Source organism: Lepisma saccharinum, chromosome 15, assembly GCF_977018435.1.
Source record: "Lepisma saccharinum chromosome 15, izLepSacc3.1, whole genome shotgun sequence".
NCBI lineage: Eukaryota > Metazoa > Arthropoda > Insecta > Zygentoma > Lepismatidae > Lepisma > Lepisma saccharinum.
In genome coordinates this window covers 12,257,068-12,278,678 of record NC_139243.1, presented here as the reverse complement: position 1 = coordinate 12,278,678, position 21,611 = coordinate 12,257,068, and the positions used below count along the sequence as shown (strand labels likewise).

The window sequence follows — 21,611 nt, the reverse complement described above, 5'->3', positions numbered from 1 at the left end:
AAATTCTTAAAATCCTTTCCTTACTGACAGTGTATATTTTCATGTTTTATTTATGAGGTATATATTTTTAATCAGTCACATCACTTCAACCCACCACCCCAAATGAGTTAAAAATAACAAAAACACCCCCACCAGCAAATTTTTGTACATTCGAGCACTATGATAGCCCATGTTCTTAACCCAGTATACGCCACTGCTGCACATTTAAACATGCATTTTGAGGAATAAAATGTTCGCTTGAGAAAAAGAAAAGGTTTACCAATTTTTCGTTGGTATGAATTTGTTACTGGCAATTTATAGAGCATTTGTCACAACCCTAGTAAAGCAAGAATTGAATGAAAATCTAAAAATTAATAAAAACATCTTTTTACAATAATCTCTCTCTCTCTACACACACACACAGACAGGTACACATTGATTTGAGGCTGTGCGAGCCCCATAGCCGATTTATGCAGACTAGGCTGGTAAAATTCCAACCTCAGAACACACTCCAGGAATCGAACCTGGGTCTCCTGTATTGCAGTCAGACACCCTACCAACACCTCCACTGCTCTAAGTCCATATTGCAAAAAAAATATTTGTCAAAGCATCAAGAATGGATTTTTTGGTTGCCAATAGCTCACAGAAACTAATATCACGAAAAAGTGGTCTATAAAAATTACTTTCCACAATACAAGCACCGTTAATTTTGAAACACCGTCTACATGTAGACGCTCCGCAAAAAAGACCCAATTTTAGAATTATATATAGCTTCGCCGCAGTTAATAGATTAATTATCCTGCATTCTATTACATACCTACTTTACAGATCCTGCTGAGTTGTATTTATGATGTGGAAATGTTCATTGACATCAAAGCCAGACATGTAAAATATTATCTGGCTGGGGGGGGATGCTTTGTGGAAAAAACCCTCCCTTTTTAAGCACTAATTGATATTGCAATTAGTATATCTGTTGACTACTGCCAACCTTTCTAAGATTGAAAAAAAATATTACATGCCCTGGACCTTTTGACCATTGGAAATACCTAGGCAATATTGTGGGCACAATCAGGACTTGAAACAGGAGTTTCAGAGTGAAGAAATTTGAAATTTCTTATTTTTCTTGCATGTGGTGGGTACACATTGCATACCCCGAATGCACGCTGCTGCAATGTGCTATTCCCCAGCTAGTCATATTTTTCATAATTTATGAATACACTATGCATAGGAGATGCATTATAAAAACTAATTATCTTCATATTACCCTTTATTAAAAAAATATGATTTTCTTTACAAAATCTGCACACAATTTGAAAAAACAGATTAGTAAACATTTATCATTACAGTAAATTGTAAAAATGTAAGAAGCTTTAGAGTAGAAACATACAAATGTACTTTCTCACTTTTACAACATATATTGCAGATCAAATCAAATCAGTTTACAATTAACATCTCGTTCTTTTTTACTAATTTTACAATGGTTGGTATTGCTGCTACAACCATTTTTCGTCATCATCATCTAAGAGAACCAAATTAAACATGTCTAACCTAACCACCACACCCCCAAAAAAAAGCTACCAGCCAAATGGCAATGCTTAAAACAGTTGTAGCAGCAATCATTACCTTTTACAATAATCTGTTGAATTATATGTGCCATTGCCATCTAGGTCCAACTTTAATTCAAGGGTTGAGTGCAAAAGTATTTACAATAAAAACCTTTCACATGCCATAGAAAAAAAATATAGTGTCAAGATTAAATAATAGAATGTGATCAATTTAGCATTTTATGTTTGTGTTCCATACAATGTATGTTCTGCTGCCAGTATAACAAATGCTTAACAATACGCATGCATTTTCCAGATCATAATTTTTGCAAGCAAGTATATATTCTGAAAGTAAAACAAAATGACTCCTTTCCAATTCCTGATTCATATTAATAAAGTAAGAACATGTATACACAAACGTCACGTAACAAGCCAAGCAAAAGTGTATATAGCATAGTGTAAATTTAAAAACTCGTCACAAAAGCACTGGTAGGTGCGCCTGTAGAATTCCAACTTGGAAGTTAAAATGAAGTCTACACAAATTATATAATTGTATTTTTAATCAAATTATATAATTGTATTTTTAATGTCATCCCCTCAGAAAAATATATGCAAATTGAAAAACTGTAAATAAGGGGGAACTAAATTCTAACATGGAAATATTGAGAGAAGATGGTAACCAATGAGTTTTATTTTGTATAGTTACGTAATTTTTTAATTGAACTTGTTCCAATTATTTCACTGCTGGTTTATGATGTAAAAAATAAGGGTTTGCATTTAATTTTTTTTGTGAACTTACTAAGCCCGAAATCAGCAGTGGTAATCATTGGCCACAAAGAGGCTCTAGGGCCTAATCAGCCTCGACTATAGTTCTTTTGTGTGTGTGTGTTACAAAGTTCTAACGAATGAGTAGAAACAAACTCTGAAGGCAGGTTCCCCGATGGCATAGTGGTTGCGCCATCGCCTTGTAATCAAGAGGTCCCATTCATACTCGGTGGAGGCACATAGACGTTCGGATCCCACTTTAAACTGTAGGTCCAGTCCCTATTAGCGTTACTGTGCATGAAATGGACTTAAAACACCAACTCAATCCACAAACCCTGAAGGAAACTTCACATAAAAATGGAGTGATATGCTACCTAGCAAATTTGGGAAATGGGCCTGAAGAAAAATTTCAATCTTCTAAACAGATAGGTTCCTTGTCACTTGGGTGTCATTTTGCCTAGTTTTTATTTTTTTTATTTTTCCTATAGGTAGATGGTTAGTCAGGAGGTTGACTAGTTCCAGGTGAAGTTTCCCTTCCCACCTGATATAGTAATGCCATCCCTTGGTAATCAAGGGTTCTCAGGTTTCTTACCTCGTTGAGGCACATAGTGGTTCGGATCCCACTTGAAACACTACACCCAGTCCTGATTATCCTTTCTGTGCATAAAGTGGGCTTATAACAAGTCAAACCCTTTGAACTTTCCCTGATTCTCACCTATTTTGACAAACCAATTTCCCCTGCTCTCAGGTTTCAAAATGTAAAGTTGCTAATCAAATGAGAGATGTAATTTTGCACAAAATCAAGAAGCTCATTCAGAGTAAAATGTGCTCACGTCCACCGCCTAGCCAGAAGTCTGAACCTGGAACACTTAGCAAGTTAATAGTAATTGTGCTTGAAATTTAAAATGTAAATAAAAATAACCTATTGCTAGTTGCATCTAAAGCCATTTACTGCATAACAGAATAATGATGTGAACCTGCATCCATTTACAACAATATTATTTATTATTTACATAAAAGCTACGTATACACAATTTACAAGGTATAAATATAAAAATTTTCATTTCATACATTGTCAAGTGAAAAATAACAAGATGGAGCTCGTGTAAAACCTGACCCCATAAAGCCATCAATTTTGGCTGTAACGTATACTATTATTTTTGTCTGGACTACATTTCCATTTATAATTTGTCATACAAGTTTCAAGACATTTCCAATATACAAATTCCTTTTGTCTTTAGAATACACAGTAGAGACATCATTACACATAAATATATACAAGCGCATTTTCTAAAAATACCAGCCAAAGATGTACTTACATGTAATTTGACCAAAAATTGATACATATTACAAGATACGTACATGGTACATACATCCATACGAATATAATGGTGATATCAACCAAACTATGCTTATGCTATTGTCAATATGAAGTTCTTTTGAGTTGAAATAGTTTTAGATTTGAAAGTTGGAATTAATAAGGATTGTTCAATTACATCCTAGGCACTTAAGGTCAGTATGAAGAAAGCTTTTGTACATAAATGTAGGCCAATTAATATTTAAAGACACTGGTGCATAAAATGAAAAACTAAACAATAGTACAACAAACAACAATAAAGTGCATATACAAAAAAAAAAATAGCTTAAAGATTAAAGTGTGATAATCAAAGCAATCTGAACAAGTAAATTGTTTAATCAAAATATATATCTGTATTGTATTCTTAATTGTTCTCAAGAGATTTTCATCTTCCTTACCATAATCAAGACATTATATTTACTTAAAAATGCAATTCAACACACTATATTGCAAACATTATAATTACTTAACTACTTCATAGTTCAATATTTCCTTTGTGACAAACATTTTAACCATATACATAAACATGATTTTACAGATGTAGTGTTCATTTTTATTGTTGTGGAATACGTATGTGTCCACACTTATATATTATTGGTAATTAAACACTTTAGTACAAATAATATTCACAAAAACATTAAATATGATTGGGGGGTATCTTTAAAATAGTAAATTTTGGCAGATTTTCTAAATTCCTTCACAACTCTTACTACTACTGACAGCCCTCTTGGTATTACCGTGTTCCATCTTTCACTACATGTTTTAAAACATAAAAAGTGTACAAAAAACAACTGCTGTATGTCTCAAAATGTCAAGTATACATAATGGAATGTTCTTTCAATTCACGTCTACGTCCAAAACATTTTTTTTATCACAAAAAAAGGCTTTTACTTTGGTTGAAAGCAACAGCAGCACTCATAGTAGGAACTCTATACACGGTATAGTTGCTTTCGTTTTCTTTGTTATATGCATCACCTTTAGAAGTGACATTAAGTAATATCTGCCTTTCCGAATGCCAGCGTGATATGTTCTGTCATGCAAATTTCGTGTGTACCGGTTATTCTAATTTCAGAGAAACCCTTGGTTAAGTCATCTGACTATCCAAAATAGGCCCCGCAGTTAGAGCACCTTCTGTTCTTCAGGGCCAAGCAGCACAGGATTCCAAACGGAAAGAAGAAAATGGCGCAGAATATACCTAGGCATGTGTAGTCATCCTCTAGAACTCCAATCTGCAAAGTAATTGATATTACAATTTAATTAATGCATAATAATGGCAAATTGAAATGTTATCACTGCTTGGAATGTTTTTACCTTGTGAAAACTAGATCTGCAATATGCTTCATTCCCATATTGTAAAAAGACATTTTTGGTGTGTTCCTTTCTTTATCCCATCCTGGGGTGTTCGTTGTGCCACTTCATCATGTCTTCACTCATCCTCATCTTTGCAATTACTCAAAAGTAGCAGAAAAGCGAAGTAAGGTAAACCAAATCAATCCTTCTTTATACAAGTTCAATACATACCTACATGTCTGTTAAGTATTTGTGGGATAAAGCAGAAAATTTTCCAGCAAAACACCTGTAGGAATACACGATTGCATGCATCCAAATGAAAGCATCCTCGATACACATGTCTTCTCTTCGTTGAAAAATCCAACTTACAAATGGTCAAAATGACTCCTAAAGGTGTAAATGGGAGATGGTCATTTTCCTTTGTTAATGTCTTCAGAGGACGCCATCTTGGATGTATGACGTCTCACAGGCCATACGACACAATAGTAGGAATCAACAAAATATCACAGGCAGTAATTATCCCCCTTTATATGCCAGAATGTCAAGTAAAGTGTAAAATACGCTTAGAATCCTTGCAGAAATGGGTACGACATAGTTTCACTGGATATATCTCCATAACAGTGTGAGATAAAAAAACTAAGAATCAATTTTGTTCCTTTTACAATCCTGAACAAAAAATGAATGTATAAAAAATTATCAAAAATCACTCTTGAAGGAGTTAGGATCCATTTTCTTTGTTAGTGCATGAAGTGGCAGCCATCTTGGATTTATTTACGTCACACAGGCCATCTGGCCCAATTGCAAGCAAAACACCTGGTAGTACATACATGATGTGAACCACACTAGCAACGTATTACCGGTAGTCATATATTCCCTTTATTCAAAAACCCACGGGATTACAAATGCCCCTGGACTAGTTTCCATGGTGCCTGAATTCTTCTTTTTTTAAATATTTGTTTGTTTTCTGTATCACGTGTATCATTAATCAAAATAATAAACACTACCACCGAGCTATGAGCCAGTCTGGCTTCGCCTGATTTTTCGCTGTCGCACCTGTGTGGAATCGTCTCTTCTAATGCTACTGCAACAGGATCTGTTGCCTTTGCAACACTGTTGGCATACGATTTCACACAGGTAAAACAGCGATAGCGAAAAATTACTGTTTTGCTCGCAATTGGGCCAGATGGCCTGTGTGACGTAAATAAATCCAAGATGGCTGCCACTTCATGCACTAACAAAGAAAATGGATCGTAACTCCTTCAAGAGTGATTTTTGATAATTATTTAACATACATATTTTGTTCAGGATTGAAAAAGGAACAAAATTGATTCTTACAGTTTTTTTATATCTTGCACTGTTATGGAGATATATCCAGTGAAACTATGTCGTACCCATTTCTGCAAGGATTCTAAGCGTATTTTACACTTTACTTGACATTCAGGCATATAAAGGGGGATAATTACTGCCTGTGATATTTTGTCGATTCCTACTATTGTGTCGTATGGCCTGTGTGATGTCATACATCCAAGATGGCTGCCTCTGAAGACATTAACAAAGGAAAACGACCATCTCCCATTTACACCTTTAGGAGTCATTTTGACCATTTGTAAGTTTATTGGATTTTTCAACGAAGAGAAAACATGTGTATGGAGGATGCTTTCATTTGGATGCATGCAATCATGTATTACTACAGGTGTTTTGCTGGAAAATTTTCTGCTTTATCCCACAAATACTTAACAGACATGTAGGTATGTATTGAACTTGACAGCGAAAAATTGGGTGAAGCCAGGCCGGCTCGGTAGCTCAGTGGCAGAGCAATGACATTGTATGCCAGAGATGTGGGTTCGAGTCCTGGTCGAGCCTGCATTTATCGCTGAAAAATCTACAGAACATGGCGTTTAACTCGTGCACCGCAGTTTTCTAACCGTACAACATTGCACTCCTGCCATTAGCTGGTCGCCAAGGTCCTCTGCGTGGCTCTGCCCAATATCGGTTCTAAAACCGTACGCCTTATAGCGAAGAGGGGGGCACAAAGATATTTTAACAAGAGTATTATGGATTTTGTATTAAACTACCATTTTCGTACATTTTCAGTTTCGGCAGAAACAAAATCTTGTAACACACAGAATCCAAATTGTAAAAACTTACCCTGCATGCAGGACACGCTCCGATTAGGATTATTTCTGTCGGCTGAACGTGCACCTGAGTGGTCCCATAGGAAGGTATGAAGTTCCCTGCAACTTGCCCCTGGGGTTCTTGATAAGATTGGTAGCCTGGTGGTATCTGTGCAGTTGTAGGTACTTGGGTACTCACACTGGGAATGAAACCTGTTTGGATGAATACAAACAAAAGAATTTCACTAAATTAATCCTAATGGAAATTTTATAGATTGTGTATGCAAACACCAACCCTTTAGACAATGAATTTTAATAGTTCCTATTGGCTTAAGGTACTCTTGTCTTATTGAGATTTCATCACGCTACGAATGTAAATTTAACATGGTTCGATTTAGATTTACTTCTTTTAACACAAACTGTGGAGTTTTAGCGATTACTTAAGATTTTGTTCGTAGTTAGGTTAAGCAGTACAAGTTTGGTTCTCTTAGCATTAAAATAAAGTACCTAAATGCATTCTACTAAGGTTCCGATTTACCTCTACATTAATTCCCACTAGTCTACGTCACTTACAGTCGCTTGTCAATTGAAAATACATTGTCCATGGGGAGCGCGCTTGCTTGCTTAAGGTATTTTTAAGTTGTTTTTTCAACATAAATAACTTTTTTTCGAAATCCAAACAGTGCTCATTACTTTAAAGAAGATTCAAATTTCGTGTAACAATGATTGCCAAAGGAACTGTCAAAGTGTAAGGCTGGTCTAAAAATTCTATGTTTGTATGCCTTGATTGGAAAATACATTTTTGTTTTATTATTTATAACTGTAAACAGTATATTCTACAACGTAATCACTCTATTTGGTTTATTACATATAGAACAGCATTTTGCAAAACTACTTCAGTTTCCATTTTCAAGGGAGCATATTTTTGCTATGTGGTCTTATTTCTCGTCTCTTCCTATCAGCACTTTTTCCTTAGTATGAAGGAAGCCACCATTAAACATACAAGTATACAAAATAGCATTTAGATGTTAATGCTGTGTAGGAAACTAATATCTTCTTAACATTTTGAAGCCACGGTAGCTCAGTAGTTAGGACATCTGACTACCATGTGAGAGACCAGGGTTCGATCCCCGGCGAGGGAGAACCGGGATTTCTTCCACCTGTTAAAGAGGCTCCGACGCACACCCAGTCGTATAAAGTGGGTACCTGGAGGAAACTGGGGGGGGGGGGTAAAGGAAGCCAGGGGCATGGTGCTGATCACATCACCCCCACCTTCAGCCATAATCAAGAAAGTGTGGGGCCCTAACTCCACACACCCTATACGCCTTCATGGCGTGGTGCAAAGCACAGGGAAGCACTTTTTTACATCTTTTTTTTTTTTTTGCCACCCTTACATTCTTTCAGTTTAAACATTGTTCTTGGCATTAGCAAATCACAATCAACAACAAATCTGAAGACATGAACAACATATCACTGGTATTGACTGCAGATGCAAGTCTAGTTAGATGATGGCTGCACAAATAACTGTCCTTTATTACCCTATTTTGTCAAGGATTTCTGTTGTTTGGATTTGTCAGAGAAGAATATATAAGTACAGTGGGATCCACAAGTACTATCGTGCAAATTGTCCATCATCATGTTTGTGCACTTTATTTGACCCAATAAGTTTCTCAAGAATTAAAATAAAACTAAAAACGGTATTTGTTTACTATCCTTCGGACACATTTATTTCTTTTTACAGAAGAAACTACTTACCGTAATAAGTTACTGTAGCATTGTCGAACATCGGGAAGGTGTTTTGTGTGATGTAAGAATGTTTCATAGCTGAAATTCATTTTGTTCGTTGAAAATTAATTCTCCGACGGAGAATAGCTAGCCCCACGAACCATTGGCGCGTGGATAGGTTAATTCTGTTAGGTTAGGAAACATAGTTAAAATTTGGTGTCGTGTAAGTATCAGGATCTAGAAATTGGAAATAATTGCGAACCATTGGCGCTAGCCCCACGAACCATTGGCACGTGGTTAGGTTAGTTCGTCTCAGGCAAGCGAAAAGGCCTATCAGAAAGTCGTACTGGTAATGTGAAAAATTGCAATTAATTTCATCAAAACAATGTTGATACACCTTCAGGAATGTTCCGCGAAGCAGATACGTAAGTACGAATGTCAAAAATTGACGAAACGAAAAAATTAGAGGTGTCTGAAGGATAGTAAATTTTTACCGAATGAAAATAGTCATGGGCAATTTGCATGGTAATACTCATGGATCCCACTGTACATAGTATATATTCACCATGAATATATAAGCACCTTCTAGCCAACGTAACTCCCCTTTCAATTGCCATCGCTTAGTTTCTCCCATGTATTTTGCTAGAAAATAAGAAGTTCAGTGAGTCATCAAGTAGCAGGAATTCCTGAAGTAACATTTGTATCTGATGAAAAGATTATCTCGGGCTATCAACCACATGAGTTGTGGAAAGGATTCCACGTTTCGAGAGCTAACGTCACTCTCATCTTCACTTCTACCTGGAAGATGAGAGCAACATTAGCTTTCGAAAGCTTGGAATCGTTTCCACAACTCACCTGGTCGATAGCCCAAGAGAACCTTTACATCATTAGTCACCAGGAAAGCTTCAAGACTTTTAAAGTTTTCTTTATTCCTTACCTGGTTCTTGATTAGGGTTAGGGTATGGTGAATATGGTGGAGGTTTTTCATATTCCTGAGGCCTTTCCATGCTTGATAGCTGTAAGAAAAATAAGTACGTATACGGAAATGTAGTTGTGTAACAAAAATATAATGCATAATCTAATAGAAATAAACATATGGTAACAGTTTCATACATCGGAGACACATTTCTTCAATTTTACACAAGAAACTACTTACGGAAATGAGTTTCTCCAAGGTTTACAACGTTCGTCGAGGTATTTTTTTTCATTGTGGAATATATTTAACCAGGAAATGATGTATTTTTCAAGAGAAATATTTCACCGACGCAAAATTGCCATTGCTATCATTAAGCCCCTGTCAGTGTTCCAAGCCCCCCCTTTTTTTTTACTATGCTTGCCTAACTTAACCAAACCTAACCTAACCTAACCTTATCGGAAATGGTTTGTGGGGATATCCGTGAATGGTTTGTGGGGCTATCAGTGTATGGTTCGTAGGGCTATCTGTCAGTTACCCGGGCTATATGTCAGCTACCCGTGCATAATGTATAATTTCCACCGGTGACGAACACGATAGGTATTTTTCGCTGTAGACGGTTCAAACACTGCATACCCACAACGTGAGTCAAGATGTGTCTGCCATATTGTGTGTTCCGGAAGCGAAGAAAGGAATAATAATAAAAAAAAAGCACTCAATGTGAAAAATTGAGTTTCTTTTTGTGTAAAAAACATAATGGCACCTTGAACTATGTTCCGCAATACACAATTGGTAAGTACGAACCATGCGAAACACAAAATATCTGATTTTAATGTGTCTCCGATCTATGAAACTGTTACCAAACATATTATATCCTGCTAAATAAAGTAATTAAATAAAAAAAAGTATACTTTGTATATTACATTGAATGTAAAAACAAAAATTCTATGAAATAAATTTTAACATTTTCTTTGTGTATGATATTATAGAATATTATCAAAATCACTTATATTCTAATAATGCTACTATATGCAGGCATATTTGGTGAAATAAAAACTTACATTTGAATTATATGTATAAGTAACAATACGATTTTGAGTGTTCGAAAATTAAAATCAGCTACGCCTAAAAAATTAACCTTATAATTAACATTTTATGTGTAGTTTCCTACTAATATATACCAACCATGCAGTAATATTACACTTAATCAAGGTAGTGCAACTTGTAGATTCTATTTTCTATTATAAATGTAGAACTGATAGCTGTTCATCAATTTTAAAAAAATCTTGCTTAGAACAGCATGGAGAACGTCAAACAGTTACTGACACCTGGATGAACAACAAAAATAATTTGCATAATCACAATAAATGGCAATCGCAACTAAAATATTACTGATAATAAGATAACCCAGTGCGTCAGAATCTAGCACGCATTTGATTTAATATTTCAAACACATTGGTAATTGTGAAATTTCCGAGAATTTTGATGATACGTTCGTGTAACTTGATTAAAGCAATAAAAGATATCTACTTACATAATACAACCTACAACTTTTTGTACAAAAGTGTGATGAACATTTGTTTTAACAAATGCTATTGCAGAGTTTCCTTGAAAAGCGATGAAGGAAAAGACTAATCAGCTCGTGACTGCTTGACCGGAAGGAAACATAAAAAACATCATAACTCGTTCATGAACAATTTGTACACTGTCAAAGTCAAGACACAAGCGCAAGAACCACAAAAAAATGCCGAGACATCGTAGTAATTTATACAGCGTAATATCTAAACATATTCTTCTTATTTCCATCTCAATGTAGAAGAGAAATGTACTAATTACACCAAATACAATTTTAACACACTGAAAAGTTATCGTATAATTAAGTAAAAGTGATGTATGTCTTGTCAGTTGTCATGCATGTCTTTAAACCTGATATGCCTATTTACATATAAAAATATTTCTTCTTGCTGTAAACCTGCTTCTATGTGCTTATGCGAGTAATTTAGAAAGGCTAAGTTTGCAAGCGCCCAGGCATAAAATCAAAAGTTTAGACATCGTTTGCAGAACTGTCCAGTCAATAGCCTTCCTTATCGCACAACGCGATATCAACTTCGTGTCCTGACATCAGATATAGTGGAAATACGTTGATAACTTAAGTCTGTTATATTTATTTATCTTGCCATAAATACACTACAAATGTGTTTTTTATGCTAAGATAACTAAACGTAACATGCCTAACCTAACAACTTAGGGATTTAGCCTAACGATTAATGCTTTATGCTGTGACGTCAGAAAGCAAGGTTCCTATCGCGTTGTGCGATAAGGGAGATGCAGGAAGTTTTGTTTTGGTCATTTGCTTTTTCGATTTTGGCGGGAACGTCTGCACATGTATTTTTAATTATTAATTGTGTAATTGATTATTAAATATAGACTGAAGGCCAGCATTTCATAAAAATGGATGAAGAGGAAAGTGATTATGAGAAGATGCGTATGAATAGCATTGAAGAAAACCGTCGAATGTTACAGGAACTTGGTCTTTTAAAACCGGTGAGTAAATTGTGTACACAAGAAATCCAAATAACCCAAAACATATTTTCGGTAATCTCAATAACTAAAATTGGACCGATGGAAGAGATATATGGTTGAACTGTCCGCATTTAGAAAGTTTGGTAAATTTCTCGTATCGGACAAACAGCTGAAATTTGCTAGTTCATTTAATTTGAATATTCGTACTTACGTATTCTGCATTGAGAAAAATTGCTGAAGGTGGCATTTCGCTTATTTCACGGAAATAAGCTCTATTTGCGACATATCGAGTCAGTTTACTTCGTTTCTTTTTGCCTTCGGTAACACGCAAAATGGCGGTCACAGTTTCACTACCGTACTCGGCATGCAGTGTTTCCATTCCACTGCACCCAAAAATACCTACGTAGCCCCACAAACCATTGACGCATAGCCCCACGAACCATTCATACATAGCCCCACGAACCATTTCCGGTAAGGTTAGGTTAGGTAGGGTCACTATAGGTTACAATAGTTAAAAATTGGTTTCAAAAAAATATGCGTAGCCCCACACACCATTCTCGCATAGCCCCACGAACCATTGACGCATAGCCCCACGAACCATTGACACAGCCCCACGAACCATTTGCGGAAACGTATCTTCTTCAGTTACAAAAACACGTGTTTGGAAACACTGACCGGGATTACGTCATCACACACAGGCTACATCCACCTGGAAGTAAATGGATGCAAGAGCTTTCGTGCATCGGTCACACATTTATATCGAAAAATAGATGATTTACCGGCAAAATTCAATGAACGATGCGAGAAAACACTTCCCCGATCTTCCACAAGTCTAAAGAAACTGCATTCGGTAAGTAATTTCTCCTGTAAATTTGAAGAAATCCGTTTGTCCGTTACGAGAAATTTACCGAAAGTTTTACAGTGAGACAGAAAAAAAGGATTACAGAATGAGACAACTAATGTTAAAAACTCTTCCAGTTATTTCTAATTTAGTCACTGAACCAAGTAAAATAAAAATGATAAAACATGTTAACGCAGGGTATTAGGATTAATGTTCAATATTCAACCGACCAAAGGATTCAGCCCTATAATAAATGCTTAGCTCAGTAACATACTCTAATTAAACAACAGAAAACGTTTTACATTCTTTCTCTTGGGGCCTCATCAGTCCCCACATTAGTCTAAATTTCTAGTTAGACCCAAATTGTCCTTTCCAACTTAACCTAAGCTATGCGACTTCCGGAATTAATGTTCTTAGTGGATTTTCTAGCACCTTTGCACAGATGTCGTCATTGTTCAGAACCATTGTATGATGGGAGCAGTTCTGTGAGAAGTTGTCTTCTTTTTTCTTCACCGTGTTTGTTTTGCAAAGGGTTCCAATTGTAAGAGTGTGAGACTTGATTGAGGGCAGTGGCCTGGCCTGACTTTTTCAAAAGTGTTAAAAGGCCATCAGTATGTCTATTAGGTAAGAGTCTAGTTTACGTCCTTTTCCTAAGGAATACGTGTCAGATATCGTTGGAAAGGTTATTTTATAAGAAATCCAGGCTAGAGTCTAGTTTACGTCCTTCTTGCCCACTCCTTCTTACCCGTTTACGTCTTTCTTGCGCACTCCTTCTTGCCCGCTGACAAAACCGTGCTAGCAGACAGCCGGCGCTCCGGCATCCGTAGAGTAAGTAAGTTTTTCTTTTTACACTTTCTGTCACTAACCATTCACGGGAACGAGTTATGCTTGCGAGGTTAGGTTAGGCCTGTTAGGTTAGGTTCCATTAGCACTCATTTCACCCCTAAATATATGCTTCATCATCGAAAAATGTCCTCAGTACGTTCAATCAGGAGAACATCGGTTTTTCTCGATTTTCTACTCCAGGAAACTTTCCCTCGCCTTGGGATTTACTTTGTTGAATTCCTTATAAAATAACCTTTCTAACGATATATGACACGTATTCCTTAGGAAAAGGACGTAAACTAGACTCTTACCGGAATCCAACAAAGTAAATCCCAAGGCGAGGAAAACTTTCGTGGAGGAGAAAATTGAGAAAAACCGATGTTGTCCAGATATGTGTGATCGAACGTACTGAGGACATTTTTCGATGATGAAGCACATATTTAGGGGTGAAATGAGTGCTAATGGAACCTAACCTAACAGGCCTAACCTAACCTTGTAGGCATACCTCGTTCCCGTGAATGGTTAGTGACAGAAAGTGTAAAAAGAAAAACTTACTTACCCTACAGATGCCGGAGCGCCGACTGTCTGCTAGCACGGTTTTCTAAACGGGCAAGAAGGAGTGCGCAAAAAAGACGTAAACAGGTAAGAAGGAGTGGGCAAGAAGGACGTAAACTAGAGTCTAGCCCCGGTTATATACCTCTGATTGAGGGACATAACTGGTAATGGAGTGCTCTTGCATTCAATACACAATGATAAGTAGCACATGTTCTGCACAAGGAGGAGCGCTGGCTGTAGCAAGCAAATGTGTGCTTATTTTGTAGGACAAAATTATAGAAAGTCTCACAGGCATATTTGTTAAAATGAAAAACATTGGCTTGGAGCTGATCTACAAGTGTATTTTGTTACTTTTCTCGGCCCAAGTTCTTTTGTTTTATTGCGATTTCATCATGCCACGAATGCAATTTTTACATGGTTCGATTTCCATGTACGTCTGTTAACACATACTGCGGACTTTTAGTGATTACTTAAGATTTTGTTCAAAATATGCTTTTGTGGTTAGGTTTGGTTCCCTTAGCATTAAAATAAAGTCCCTAAATGCATTCTACTAAGGTTCCGATTTATTTCTAAATTCATTCCCACGCTTCTACGATACTTACTGTCGCTTGTCGACGGAGAATATCTTGTCCATGAGAAGTGCGTAAGGTAATTTTCAAGTTGTTTTTTTCAACATAAATTACTTTTTTAGTCCAAACAGTGCTCATTACTTTAAGGAAGATTCAAATTTCGTGTGACTAATTTCCAAAATTCTACGATACTTAGTCTTTGTGCAAGGAGAAATCATAAAGCAATCTAAACCTTTACCGGTTTTACGTCGAACCTATCCACTATAAAAGCCAACTAAAGTGTAATTTCTACAATACTGAAATGTTTCGAATCCAAACATTCCGTATGTGCAACACTAATTGACTTGAGTTAGGCCCTACACGTGGTATCTCATGATATATTGATACAAAAGTTACACTCCTACGACATCACATTTGAACTTCTACTTACCTAACCTAACCAAATAACATAAACAACCTTAAATCTGACTTTGAAAAGGTAAGGTGTGGAGTTCCCCAAGGTTCTATGACAGTTAGTATTCATTCTGTACCAGGTGTGCCGGTTAATAATTCTTAATTGATCCTAAAGAAAACAAGTGTATCTGGGGAGAAAGGTAACAAATGTTTTATTCAAAGTATGGGCCATCGCTAGCTATACATTTTGCCCATCTGTCCGTCAAATTGTGGATGCCCTACCAGAAAAATTGTTCACATTTTAAGGTGATCCAGTCAGCAAGCCATTGTTCGACATCTTCGTAATTGTTGAAGTGTTGCTGGGAAAGTGAGTGAGACATCGTTGAAAACAAGTGGTAGTCCGAAGGGGCTAAGTCTGGTGCGTATGCCGGGTGGGGCAAGAATTCCCAGCCAAGTGCAGAAATGGTGTGTCTGACGTCTTTCGCTGTATGTGATGAGGCGTTGTCGTGATGCAAAATCCCATGGCATGATGATGATCAGATATGGTTTGGCGACCAACATTTAACTTCTCTGCCAGTTGTTGTTGCGTTTGCGTATCGTCTTCGTCCAACAGTGCTTGCAATTCGGCATCTTGGAATTTTTTCGGTTGGCCCGGGCAATCTTTGTCTTTCAAGTCGAAATCACCACTTGTGAATTGTCAAGACCAACGCACACACGTGTCCTGCGTTAGGACATTGTCACCATACATTTCCACTAGGATACGATGGCTTTCACTTGCATTTTTCTTTTGTTTGAACAAGAAAAGCAGGATGTGCCGCACATGCTCCTTATTTGGTTTGAAGGTCGACATGTTTACCACACAAACCCAATATCACGATCACTCGCATTCGGTTGCACATCCACTGCGTTTTGACAGGTACTGTCCTGGCTACACACTGACGTAACAGTTGAGACTCTGCACCAATCCTTGCTTCCAGCGACGAAATTAAGAATTATTAACCGGCACACCTGGTATATATATGATTTACTTAACTTCATTCATCATAAGACAGTTCTATATGCAGATGATACCACATTGGTAGCAACAAAAGCATGCTCAACACACTCAACAGAGAAATAGAGGAAAAGGCTGAACACTGGTTCCAAATAAATCAACCTCCTATAAATAAAAATAAAATGGAGAGAATATTCTTCACACTTAACAATAACATTGGATGTACATCAGGGTCATTGCATGTCAAAGTATGTTTTCCTCAAAATTGCATCCTAAGTATGAAAATTATGATGGAAATTTGGGTAACAATAGTTAAAAAATTGATTTTTTAAGCCAGATTTTTTAATGAATGGGTTTAGTCTAAGGCTTAATTTTCTTTTTATGTGCAGACCTACCTGCAGGGTGTCTGCAAATAAAATTTCAGTGCTTAGAAATGCACCCCTTTTTTCAGCATGGGTTCAAACATGACCGTTTATTTAATTTTGACTGTTTTCGGGGTTAAATATCACAGATGGGTCCTCGTTAAAAAAATTGAATTGACATAAAGGAAGCTCTGCATGAACCTAACTCACACTTTTAGATTCACCTTGTTTGGTCAAAATTAGGTAATGTAAATTTGTAAGGTTAAGGTATAGAATAATGAAGCCTTTCTTTTTTTTTAAAGTTCGGTTAAAAAAGTGTCAGAAAATATAGTAACATGGGATTTTAATACTTGACAATTGAAGATCTGTGAAATTTCATTGGCTGCCCCAGGAGATCCAAGGACAAGGAATTTTTTCAACATTGGTTTTGATATCTAGAAACATGTACAAACTTACGTACTAAAAATGATTTCTTTTTCTAAAATGGTCATGCAACCACCATTGGATGGTTTGGTATGGATTGACCCATCAGTAAACCTTCTTTCATTATACTTAGACTAGAAACTATTCTTGGACACCCAAACAAGCAACCATTGCACTAAACTATCCTGAGTTATGTTCTTAATAAGCTTAGTAAGGATCTACCACTACAGCCATGCCATGTATTTTTTCATAGTCTTCTGACCTACGGAATTCTCTTATGAGGCAAGAAATTTATTTATTTGGCAAAAATGTGATGAGCACAATGTTTGGAGTTACTAACCAATCTGATTCGTGTAATCCTACTTGACATTAATTTAATTTTTATGACTTGATAATTTAATTTCTCTACATATTGACATATTTGTTATCCAAGAGAAAAAAATCAATCTTGACTCCCCCATCTGTTATCTTATTGATGAAATCTGAAGCTTAGCTGCAGTCAGTTGTCCTCATATAATTTGCATATTTTAAGGAGGCTACAAGCTTCAGTCACCTCAAAAAGATGCATTATGCTAACACATAGGCAAGGTCAGCAGTTGCCTCTTATAATATCTGATAGCAGCTGTTGGAAGAAATTTCCTCAACTACAAAAGTAGCTAAGGCGAGGGTAAAAGCAATTTGCTGATAAGAACATTTCATTTCATGATATATTTAGATTTTGCCTCATATTTTAATTGCCTGTCGTCAGAGAAAAATTGAAAGCAGCTTATATCTAATCACCCTGCAATTCCATATTTGTATTATGTTGAACGGTTGTTTCAAGAAGCATTTTGGTCTTTTTTCTTTCTAGTTTCAAGAACGTAGACCAGTTTTCAGGGCCAGCGCTCCACGGAGGAGGCCGAAGGTGGTGAAAAAGAAACCTGTCGCTGAAACGCCCGATTCGGATTCAGATTTCAGAAGTCAGGATGGACTAAGAAGGGCTTTGCGAGTGAGACTTAGGGTAAGATATTTCCTTGCAGTATATTAGAAATAAATTGTGTGTGTGTTACGCTGGAGTGTCAAAATATGCCATCTCTGTGCATCCCTCGTAAAGTTGTTACCAGACTACAAAAGTAGACACATACAGGGTTCCCAGTTGCACATGTGTGAATGACTTACTTCGTTTATATTACAAGTATTTCAAGTGTTCTGCATTTTAGATAGCAAAATTAATCTTGAGTTTTAATGACAGTCGTGGTTGCATTCTAAGAATCTAAAATGCAATCTTAATTAGTATACACCTCTATGACGTTCCTTCATTTTCAGAAATCATTGAAATACCAAAGTTAATGAAAAACCCACTGGGTTTTAAAATTATTTTTTTTCAAGTGGGCCCTGATTTCATGTAAGATCGAACTTCACAAGTTTCATGCAAGGACTTACGGAACAACCAATTACCATAATTCGTTTAACATGCTAAACTTGTGCTAGTTGCAGAATGCACCTAATGTCTTTTTATGTTCAAATTCAGTATTAATATGCATAATGTCACCTGTGATTGTATCTATCGGCTAATGATATTGAATTAGTTAAACAAGTATTTTCTAACCTATATTACTCCTGGAAGGGGAATATTGTTTTTCAGATTTGTAAAGGGTAATATGGTATATTATATGTCTGAAACAAAAATATATTTTGTATAACTAGAAGCTATATTCACTGAATATACATTTTATTAGACAAGAGGCCCTATCACATGTGCGATAGAATGGCATCAACATCTCATGCAGGTGGCATTGTTCATTGAGTCATGGTTAGGACTCGGGAAGTTGATGAAAGATCATATTTTTTTCCAAACCTTGAAAACAATGCTAAACCTGATATCAGTCTGTTTCCCTTCAGTTAAAACAAGAAAACACTGTTTTTATTTTGCATATTTTTGCATTTTTCGGTCTCTTTGGCTTTAATGTTATTTTTCAGTATTTTTTGCCATCTTTATTGCATTTTTCTTCATTTTTTAGGTTTGTTTTTCTTCCCTGTTGATTCGTGAATTTGAAATGCATTTCCTAGCATAATCTATGTATTTAAATTTCCTGAGAGTCTCTTTAGCAAGTTCGACATACGGTCAATGGAAATGCACAATATTATGTTTAACTGAAAGTTTGGCAATGGATTAAATAATTAATTGTGGTACATTTATTTTTCCTCCAGCACTTAAAATACTTTGTGTGAAGACTACTTTGAGGTTATCTTGCTGATCACTATAATCGCTTTAAACTTTGGTTTTAGTCATAATGTAAAAATATTATGATCTGATGTACGTGAATGAGAACTGTATTTTCAGAAGCTGATCGACTACTGTATCATGCAAGACCGACTCTTAGAGGTGAAGGACTTACACAGAAAAACCTTGAAGTGAAAATAAAGAAAACTACATTAGCTTTTTTTTCTTCTTTTCTTTGATTCAGTAGTTTAAAACACCAGACAACAGGTTTTGTCTAATTATTCAACTACTCTGTTGTAATTTATGAAAAAATTAAGCTTTCATATTAGGGGTGAAAATTATTTTTAGATATTTTAGGTCATCAACTTCCAAGCCCTAGTCATGTTATTAATCAAGTGGATAAGGGATATGAGTAGTATTTCTAGAATTGAAACACTGATGAAATTTACAAGGCCTGTAGGTTCACAGTCCTCCTCCGTGCCCGTGGAGTCTAAGGTGCTGTGCTTTCGGCTCCGACTACGGGATGGCATGGGTTCTCGGTCTGTGTATAGGACCGGTGGTAACCCACCATCGTGAGGAAATTGGGGTGCTATGAGTGAGTAGCGTAACCTGGTCATGGATATCTCCTATAATGGCTGGGGGTTCGACGTGCTGACCCCACGTCACCCCGTTACCTGTTGAAGATCTTCACACCTCTAGGTAGGATTGTGGGAGGGAGACTGGCAGTCTGGAGATAGACTAAGGCCCTTCGAGGGCTTTCTAGCAAAGGGGGAAGGGGGGGATATGTTCACAAGTGCACTGTGAATGGGTGTGGTGGATTCGTTGAAAATAGTGCTGAGCTGAGACACTTACCTGTTCTCATAACTTTTGAGTAAAAAATTAAAAAAAAAACTATTAGCAGTTAATTAATTTTTCCCTTTGTTTCTGTAGTTTAAACTACCAAACAACATGTTTTATCGAATTATTCAACTACTCTCTTTTAATTTATGAAAAATCAAGCTTTCATTTAAGAGTGAAAATTATTTTTAGGTCATTTAAAATTTTGATGTCATTTTTTAATAATTTTTTAAAGTCATTCTATAGGTCATTTTTTAGATATTTTGGGTCATCGACTTCCAAGCCCTATTTATAAATTGTTACAGGCAAGAATTTAACTGCCATCATTGCCCTGGCAAGACATTTAAATTGTACAAGCCCAAAGATGGATAAAAGTACAATTTATTTGATAACTGGAAGAAAATGCATTGGTGTTCCTACAGAAGAGGACATGATGGTTGATCTGGAAGTCGACTCATTTTAACTTTTAATTAGGGCTGAGCGTATACCGATGCTGATGTATCGGTTGGAATTTATGTAATGATACCAGCCGATACATTTCTGTAATATAGTAAAACCTCGTTAATCCAAACTAATGGGGGGGATAAGTTGACCAGTTTAACGAAAGTCCAGATTAACTGAAATAACCTAAAAGAACAGTAGAAAGTGCATTAAATTTCAGTTTATAGTAACAAAACACGTTCATTATGGTGTATTTAAAGGACATAGGCCTAAATACACTATACAGTACAGTACAAAGTCTGCGGGAAACAGAATTTCATCAGTGGTTGACTGCCTTTTCTTTGTGAAGTTCTCTTGTTGACTTCTAGCCACATTTAAAACCTTGCATTCTGCTTTTTTTCCTGTCGAGATTACGGTCCGGATTAACGAGGTTTTACTGTATTGTTCTTTCACGTGATACGCAAAAAAAAAACCATGTGACACTTTCGCAGAGTCTAGTTATCCTGGAAATTGTGCAAAATTCAAATTTTATTTTTATTTTGCACTAATTTTAAATGAAAAAATTTTGCGAATACATAACATCTATTTTAGTATTCTGAGGTAATTCTTGAATATTCTGAAGCAAATTCATTGGTAAATTGTTGCATATAATTGGAAAATATTTACACACCAATATTGATCGATATTTTGACCAAACTTTAATTATTGCAATTTTCAAGTATCGGTATCAGTTTCGGTATTGTTCAAAGTGGTATTGGCTTAGCCTTGCTTTTAATGCTGCAGTCTCCAATATGTAAGTGTTTCGGTTTCATAATTATCCTTTACAACCTTACAACATGCGAAGATGAGTTCTTTTTTATACAGGGTGGGCACAAAGTCTCTTTCCCCAATAAATGAAGAAGTCTTGTTTTGGGGAAAGCAGCCTTGTGCCCACCCTGTATTATGTTGTTGGCATGGA

At 36.2% G+C, this 21,611-nt stretch overlaps 2 protein-coding genes across 3 annotated transcripts in view; one reads left to right on the top strand and one right to left on the bottom strand.

The window, feature by feature from the left end:
* Positions 1-1,263: 1,263 nt before the first annotated feature.
* On the bottom strand, positions 1,264-11,358 carry LOC145999589 (membrane protein BRI3). 2 transcript variants are annotated; one of them, XM_083136626.1, is made up of 4 exons: positions 11,222-11,358; positions 9,712-9,790; positions 7,084-7,262; positions 1,264-4,874 (listed from the first exon to the last, which is right to left on the bottom strand). In XM_083136626.1, exons 2-4 carry the CDS (start codon positions 9,779-9,781, stop codon positions 4,743-4,745), a joined length of 381 nt encoding a protein of 126 aa, XP_082992752.1. In that variant the 5' UTR covers positions 9,782-9,790; positions 11,222-11,358; the 3' UTR covers positions 1,264-4,742. The 2 variants fall into 2 exon arrangements, with proteins under 2 accessions (XP_082992752.1, XP_082992751.1); XM_083136625.1 differs by lacking the exon at positions 11,222-11,358 and adding an exon at positions 10,873-11,017.
* A 679-nt stretch (positions 11,359-12,037) lies between these two features.
* Positions 12,038-21,611, top strand: part of LOC145999587 (uncharacterized) — a 30,070-nt gene continuing 20,496 nt past the window's right edge. The window contains exons 1-2 of the mRNA XM_083136623.1: positions 12,038-12,231; positions 18,023-18,172. Coding sequence (XP_082992749.1) covers positions 12,139-12,231; positions 18,023-18,172 — 243 coding nt within the window. The 5' untranslated portion in view covers positions 12,038-12,138. The remainder of the gene's footprint in view (positions 12,232-18,022; positions 18,173-21,611) is intronic.

Excerpts from the sequence above, each read along its gene's own strand:
- LOC145999589 (XM_083136625.1), bottom strand. Across the intron at positions 7,263-9,711 it reads TAACCCTAATCAAGAACCAG|GTTTCATTCCCAGTGTGAGT; the intron begins GTAAGGAATAAA and ends TCATCCAAACAG. Across the intron at positions 4,875-7,083 it reads GAGCGTGTCCTGCATGCAGG|ATTGGAGTTCTAGAGGATGA; the intron begins GTAAGTTTTTAC and ends ATTACTTTGCAG.